Source organism: Oncorhynchus gorbuscha, unplaced genomic scaffold, assembly GCF_021184085.1.
Source record: "Oncorhynchus gorbuscha isolate QuinsamMale2020 ecotype Even-year unplaced genomic scaffold, OgorEven_v1.0 Un_scaffold_724, whole genome shotgun sequence".
Lineage (NCBI taxonomy): Eukaryota > Metazoa > Chordata > Actinopteri > Salmoniformes > Salmonidae > Oncorhynchus > Oncorhynchus gorbuscha.
In genome coordinates this window covers 4,079-12,069 of record NW_025745780.1, presented here as the reverse complement: position 1 = coordinate 12,069, position 7,991 = coordinate 4,079, and the positions used below count along the sequence as shown (strand labels likewise).

The 7,991-nt window shown below is 40.5% G+C and overlaps 1 protein-coding gene across 1 annotated transcript; it reads left to right on the top strand.

Moving 5' to 3' along the window:
• Positions 1-1,625: 1,625 nt before the first annotated feature.
• On the top strand, positions 1,626-4,251 carry LOC124019922 (cAMP-responsive element-binding protein-like 2). The gene is made up of 3 exons (XM_046335368.1): positions 1,626-1,874; positions 2,129-2,326; positions 2,638-4,251. The coding sequence occupies exons 1-3, from the start codon at positions 1,860-1,862 to the stop codon at positions 2,767-2,769; spliced, it is 345 nt and encodes a 114-aa protein (XP_046191324.1). The 5' UTR covers positions 1,626-1,859; the 3' UTR covers positions 2,770-4,251.
• The last annotated feature ends 3,740 nt before the right edge of the window (positions 4,252-7,991 follow it).

Below are 7,991 nucleotides of genomic sequence, written 5' to 3'. Positions count from 1 at the left end.
TGTTACTTGAACTCTGTGAAGCATTTATTTGGGCTGCATTTTATGAGGCTGGTAACTCTAATGAACTTATACTCTGCAGCAGAGGTAACTCTGGGTCTTCCTTTCCTGTGGTAGTCCTCATGAGAGCCAGTTAACTCTAATGAACTTATACTCTGCAGCAGAGGTAACTCTGGGTCTTCCTTTCCTGTGGTGGTCCTCATGAGAGCCAGTTAACTCTAATGAACTTATACTCTGCAGCAGAGGTAACTCTGGGTCTTCCTTTCCTGTGGTGGTCCTCATGAGAGCCAGTTAACTCTAATGAACTTATACTCTGCAGCAGAGGTAACTCTGGGTCTTCCTTTTCTGTGGCGGTCCTAATGAGAGCCAGTTTCATCATAGCGCTTGATGGTTTTTGCGACTGCACTTAAAGAAACTTTCAAAGTTCTTGACATTTTCCATATTAAATTACCTTCATGTCTTAAAGTAATGATAGAATGTCGTCTCTCTTTGCTTATTTGAGCTGTTCTTGCCATAATATGGACTTGGTCTTTTACTAAATAGGGCTATGTTCTGCATACCACCCCTACCTTGTCACAACACAGCTAATTGGCTCAAACGCATTGAGGAAATAAATTCCACAAATTAACTTTTAACAAGGCACACCTGTTAATTGAAATGCATTCCAGGTGACTACCTCATGAAGCAGGTTGAGGGAATGCCAAGAGTGTTTCAAAGCTGCCTTCAAGGCAAAGTGTGGCTATTTGAAGAATCTCAAATCTTCTTGCGTTGTACCCAATGATTTATGAAAACTTGTTCGGTAGGTCGATGTCCTCATTGTGGTTTTACAGACGTGTTTAATACGTTTTATGTACACACTTTGTTTGAATATTTATTAAATTAATATTGTTATATTTGGTAACACTTATTTGTTTTCCCTCGACTCCAACCCAATTCTATGGAACGGACGTGGGTGTGGCTAGGTCTACATAAGGGTGCTAATTTTTAAAAAACTCACAAGACGTCTGACGAAGGCCGTGAGGCCGATACGTAAAGCTCATTAATGATCAGTGACACCATCAAGTGATCGGGTTTCTGCTTTTTTTCTCATCTTATTCAACTGTTACCGTGCACCTGCAAAAAAAGATAGCTCAGGTGTGCAAGTGCCTTTTGAAATATATTTTGATTTGTTTAACACTATTTTTGTTACTATATTATATACTCCATATGTGTTATTTCATAGTTTTGATGTCTTCACAATTATTCTACAATACAGAAAATAGTTTTTTAAAAATAAAGACAAACCCTTGAATGAGTAGGTGGTTCTAAAACTTTTGACCGGTAGTGTATGTAATTGAGAATATCTTACCATAATTATACACACTATATAATGACATGCTCCAGACTGATACTGCCCTTATTCTGCAAAGTGAAAACGTTAGCGTTTAAAACGTCATAGCTTTATTATGAAAAGAACAAGGATCCTCTCACGGCCCCCATTTGATAGAATATTATTTGGTTCCACCCATATTTTCGTAATGGTTGATGTTAGTTGTAGTTTTCATGCCCCTGGTAATGCAGTGAACTTCATTTTGATTGAGTCACGCAAAAAAACACAAAGTCCCAGAATGCCTAGCGCAGAGGTTCGGTCTGAAGTTACCACAACAGGAAGCGTCACTGTGCTAAAAACAGTGGAGTAGGAAAAGTGCAACAAAACGCTGTCGAACACGAAGCTGCAGGAAATGTTTCCTTTTAAGAAAATGTGTTAATTTGTGAAATAATATTTGTTATAATCCACAACTTGTCTTCATTTGATCGTCATCCATCTTGAGAACTGTCGCATTTGCGTCACTAGCAGCCCTCGATAGGTTGTGTTGACCAAAATGGATGACAGCAAGGTATGTGCTTCTCTTCATGTTGTTTAACATTTACATTACATTTAAGTAATTTAGCAACTCGCTAAACATGTTTTTTTAGGCTTAAATCAGTCATGTATGTTAATGCTTTTCTGGTGTATTGTTACTATTGGGGGAATTGTATTTAGACAGACAACGATCTCAGATGAAAACAATTGGTGTTTGCTTCTCTAACTATAGTCTCTTGAATAACAAGGCACTGTGTGTGTGTTTTCTTTCTGCCGTTATCGCGATAGATGGTGGGAGGCAAAGTCAAGAAACCCGGTAAACGAGGCCGTAAACCCGCTAAGATTGATCTGAAAGCGAAGTTGGAGAGGAGCAGGCAGAGCGCCCGGGAGTGCCGAGCCAGGAAGAAGCTCCGGTATCAGTACCTGGAGGAACTCGTGTCCAGCAAGGAGAGGGCCATCTGCGCCCTGAGGGAGGAGCTGGAGATGGTGACTACATCACCCCGTTCTTCCTAAATACACCAGCTATTCCCGTCAATTACCTAAACCACTCATTTGGGTGTTGAAAAATCAGACGATATTTCACAAAATGATCATAATTATTTTATTTACCTGCCTCTTGAATAAAGGCCTAGTCTATCCCGTAGAAACATCTGGAGACACTGACAACCACTTCACTAATATAGCTAACATTCTAAACAAGCTGCTGTGTTGTGTAGCTTAATAGGTGTTTCCAGACCACAGCTTTTTTTTTTTGCAGCCAACTCTGTCATCTAACTCTCTGTTGGTTTCTCCTTCAGTACAAGCAGTGGTGTACAGCCATGGACCAGGGGAAGATCCCGTCTGAGATAAAGGCCCTACTGACAGGAGATGAACAGAAGCCTCCTCAGAGCTCCTCCACCAAGAGCTCCAAGAACAGCAACCAGAGCTAAATGTGTTGGGAGTGCCAGACCAGAACTATTCTGACTGTCAGTTTGTTAGAGGTGGCAGCCCTGGGTTTTATTCATTAGGGAAATTATATCAAACGTTGTGCAACAGAAAACAGGGTGTTCATATAATACCTACCCCCTTTCTCCATCCTGTTTGTTGCCCTGGTGAATACGACCCAGAGCGAGTCTGTCTGATGAAAGGTTCCAGGCCAGAGCTAGGCAGTAGGTACTCGGTCTGTCATGCCAGACCGCTCCACTGTATAAGGCCTCTGTGACGGAGAGTGAAGAGGTGTCTCACCGGTCTGTCTGTTTCAGCCCCTCTAGAGGAGAGACGCACTGCAACAGAACTGTCAGAGACACATATCATTACTAACGCTGGAGGACCTTCAGAGTAATAGCTCGTATTATTTACAGTTGTAATCCACATCACTGGCCTGATTTATCATGCGTGGTTCACTATTGCAACGCTTGGATTCGTTAATGTTAGTAATGTGAGATGTTATTAGTTGCAGCTATAGACGCCTTTAGACAGCCTGTATTATTGAACAGTTCATTTGAATTTCCTCTTGATGTTTTAGCTTCTACGTGAGGAAGCGTTTTAATGGTACATGGATGAAACCAGGACAGAAGAAGTGAAAGGGTTTAGGCTGTGCATGTCCTACCTGGCCTAGACATTCAGACAAAACAAAAGCACCTTCAAATAAGTAATTACTCTTTGACCTTTTATTGGTTAGTTTGTGTTGGGAAAGGAGCAGAACTATGGTAACATCCCAAATGCCACTCCATTCCCTAAATAGAGCCCTGGTCTAAAGTAGTGCACTATATAGGGAATAGGGCTCTGGTCTAAAGTAGTGCACTATATAGGGAATAGGGCCCTGGTCTAAAGTAGTGCACTATATAGGGAATAGGGCCCTGGTCTAAAGTAGTGCACTATATAGGGAATAGGGCCCTGGTCTAAAGTAGTGCACTATATAGGGAATAGGGCTCTGGTCTAAAGTAGTGCACTATATAGGGAATAGGGCAGCATTGGGGACATGTATATCTTGTCATAGCAGAAAAGATGTCATGTATCTGCAGAGATGATGATGTAATGATATACAGCACTGTATGTTGAATTGATTTATATATTTATATTGGATCACAGAAAGGCCCTTTTTTCTTGGTTTTGTAGTGTGATGTTATAGAAGGTCTGACAGACAAAGGAAAGATCTTTCCCATTACGTAGAGATGTTCAAGTCTCTTTGTTTGTGTGAAAGGCTAGAATGGGGACACGTCCTTACCAGAACAGAAGCTGCTGAGGCATTGCTCCAACTATGTTGTCTTTCAGTGACGTTACATTGTATCATGTGGTATCTAATCGAGGCCTAGACGACTCATGTTCTTTCACCATAATGCAACCAAAATATAGTAGCCTGTACCTGTTTTGGTTTACAAATGATGTTTCTATTGTCCTAAGGAAATTAAATAAGGACTCATTAATAGACATTCATTCTGTCTGACACTCATTCTGTCTGACACTCATTCTGTCTGACATTCATCAATAGACATTCATTCTGTCTGTCATTCATTAATAGACATTCATTAATAGACATTCATTCTGTCTGTCATTCATTAATAGACATTCATTCTGTCTGACATTCATTAATAGACATTCATTAATAGACATTCATTCTGTCTGACATTCATTCTGTCTGACACTCATTAATAGACATTCATTCTGTCTGACACTCATTAATAGACATTCATTCTGTCTGACACTCATTAATAGACATTCATTCTGTCTGACACTCATTAATAGACATTCATTCTGTCTGACACTCATTAATAGACATTCATTCTGTCTGACACTCATTAATAGACATTCATTCTGTCTGACACTCATTAATAGACATTCATTCTGTCTGACACTCATTAATAGACATCCATTCTGTCTGACACTCATTAATAGACATTCATTCTGATATTCATTAATAGACATTCATTCTGTCTGACACTCATTCATAGACATCCATTCTGTCTGACACTCATTAATAGACATTCATTCTGACACTCATTAATAGACATTCATTAATAGACATTCATTCTGTCTGACACTCATTAATAGACATTCATTCTGTCTGACACTCATTAATAGACATTCATTCTGTCTGACACTCATTATTAGACATTCATTCTGTCTGACACTCATTAATAGACATTCATTCTGTCTGACACTCATTAATAGACATTCATTCTGTCTGACACTCATTATTAGACATTCATTCTGTCTGACACTCATTATTAGACATTCATTCTGTCTGACACTCATTAATAGACATTCATTCTGTCTGACACTCATTATTAGACATTCATTCTGTCTGACACTCATTAATAGACATTCATTCTGTCTGACACTCATTAATAGACATTCATTCTGTCTGACACTCATTATTAGACATTCATTCTGTCTGACACTCATTATTAGACATTCATTCTGTCTGACACTCATTAATAGACATTCATTCTGTCTGACACTCATTAATAGACATTCATTCTGTCTGACACTCATTATTAGACATTCATTCTGTCTGACACTCATTAATAGACATTCATTCTGTCTGACACTCATTAATAGACATTCATTCTGTCTGACACTCATTAATAGACATTCATTCTGTCTGACACTCATTAATAGACATTCATTCTGTCTGACACTCATTAATAGACATTCATTCTGTCTGACACTCATTAATAGACATTCATTCTGTCTGACACTCATAAATAGACATTCATTCTGTCTGACACTCATTAATAGACATTCTGTCTGACACTCATTAATAGACATTCTGTCTGACACTCATTAATAGACATTCATTCTGTCTGACACTCAGACATTCATTCTGTCTGACACTCATTAATAGACATTCATTCTGTCTGACACTCATTAATAGACATTCATTCTGTCTGACACTCAATAGACATTCATTCTGTCTGACACTCAATAGACATTCATTCTGTCTGACATTCATTCTGTCTGACACTCATTAATAGACATTCATTCTGTCTGACACTCAATAGACATTCATTCTGTCTGACACTCAATAGACATTCATTCTGTCTGACACTCAATAGACATTCATTTTGTTACATTACAGCCTTATTCTAAAATTGATTAAATGATATAGTTGTCTCTTCAATCTACACACAATACCCATAATGACATCACAATACCCCATAATGACATCACAATACCCCATAATGACATCACAATACCCCATAATGACATCACAACACCCCATAATGACAACGTGACAACAGGTTTTTAGAAATGTTTGTTAATTTTTCAAATTTCAGACGCTTTGCTGTGAGACTTGAATTTGAGCTCAGGTGCATCCTGTTTCAATTGATCATCTTTGAGATGTTTCTCCAACTTGGAGTCCACCTGTGGTAAATTACATGTTTTGGACATGTCTTTGGAAAGGCACACACCTGTCTATATACGGTCCCACAGTTGACAGTGCATGTCAGAGCAAAAACCAAGCCATGAGGTCAAAGGAACTGTCCATAGAGCTCCGAGACAGGATTGTGACGAGGCACAGATCTGGGGAAGGGTTCCAAAACATGTCTGCAACATTGAAGGTCCCCAAGAACACAGTGGCCTCCATCATTCTTAAATGGAAGAAGTTTGGAACCACCAAGTCTCTTCCTGGAGCCGGCCGCCCGGCCAAAATAAGCAGTTGGGGGAGAAGGGCCTTGGTTAGGGAGTTGACCAAGAACCCGATGATCGCTCCAGAGTTCCTCTGTGGAGATGGGAGAACCTTCCAGAAGGACAACCATCTCTGCAGCACTCCATTCCACCAGTGGCCAGACGGAAGCAACTCCTCAGTAAAAGGCACGACAGCCTGCTTGGAGTTTGCCAAAATGCACCTAAAGGATTCTCAGACGATAAGAAACAAGATTCTCTGGTCTGATGAAACCAAGATTGAACTCTTTGACCTGAATGCCAAGCGTAACGTCTGGAGGAAGCCTGGCTCCATCCCTACAGTGAAGCATGGTGGTGGTAACATCATGCTGTGGGGATGTTTTTCAGCGACATTCTAAGAGAATAGTCAGGAGAGAAAGATCCTTGATGAAAACCTGCGCCAGAGCATTTAGGACCTCAGACAGGGGCGAAGGTTCACCTTCCAACAGGACAGCGACCCTAAACACACAGCCAAGACAACGCAGGAGTGGCTTCAGGACAATTTTCTGAATAAGTGGCCCAGCCAGAGCCCGAACTTGAACCCGATCGAACATCTCTGAAGAGACCTGAAAATATCTGTGCAGCGACGCTCCCCATCCAACCTGACAGAGCTTCAGAGGATCTGCAGAGAAGAATGGGAGAAACTCCCCAAATACAGGTGTGCCAAGCTTGTAGCGTCAGACCCCAAGAAGACTCGAGGCTGTAATCACTACTAAAGGTGCTTCAACAAAGTACTGAGTAAAGGGTCTCAATACTTACAACAAAAACAAAAAACCTGTGTTTGCTTTGTCATTATGATCTATTGTGATGTCATTATGAGCTATTGTGATGTCATTATGAGCTATTGTGATGTCATTATGAGCTATTGTGATGTCATTATGAGCTATTGTGATGTCATTATGAGCTATTGTGATGTCATTATGAGCTATTGTGATGTCATTATGGGCTATTGTGATGTCATTATGAGCTATTGTGATGTCATTATGAGCTATTGTGATGTCATTATGGCGTGTTGTGTGTAGATTGAAGAGGGGGCAAAAAACCATTGAATCCATTTTAGAATAAGGCTGTAACGTAACAAAATGTGTAAAAAGTCAAGAGGTCAGGAATACTTCCTGAATGCTCTGAATGCCCTGTGTAGGCAGCCTCCTGCTGTCCTCTATGGTAAAACAGAGAAAAGATAGAACTAAGGAAAGTAGGCAGCCTCCTGCTGTCCTCCATGGTAAAACAGAGAAAAGATACAACTAAGGAAAGTAGGCAGCCTCCTGCTGTCCTCTATGGTAAAGTAGGCAGCCTCCTGCTGTCCTCTATGGTAAAGTAGGCAGCCTCCTGCTGTCCTCTATGGTAAAGTAGGCAGCCTCCTGCTGTCCTCTATGGTAAAGTAGGCAGCCTCCTGTTGTCCTCTATGGTAAAGTAGGCAGCCTCCTGCTGTCCTCTATGGTAAAGTAGGCAGCCTCCTGCTGTCCTCTATGGTAAAGTAGGTTCCCTCCTGCTGTCCTCTATG

Bases quoted from the DNA above. Each gene is read 5' to 3' on its own strand.
- LOC124019922 (XM_046335368.1), top strand. The intron at 2,327-2,637 runs GTGACTACATCA...TTTCTCCTTCAG, and splicing joins TGAGGGAGGAGCTGGAGATG to TACAAGCAGTGGTGTACAGC.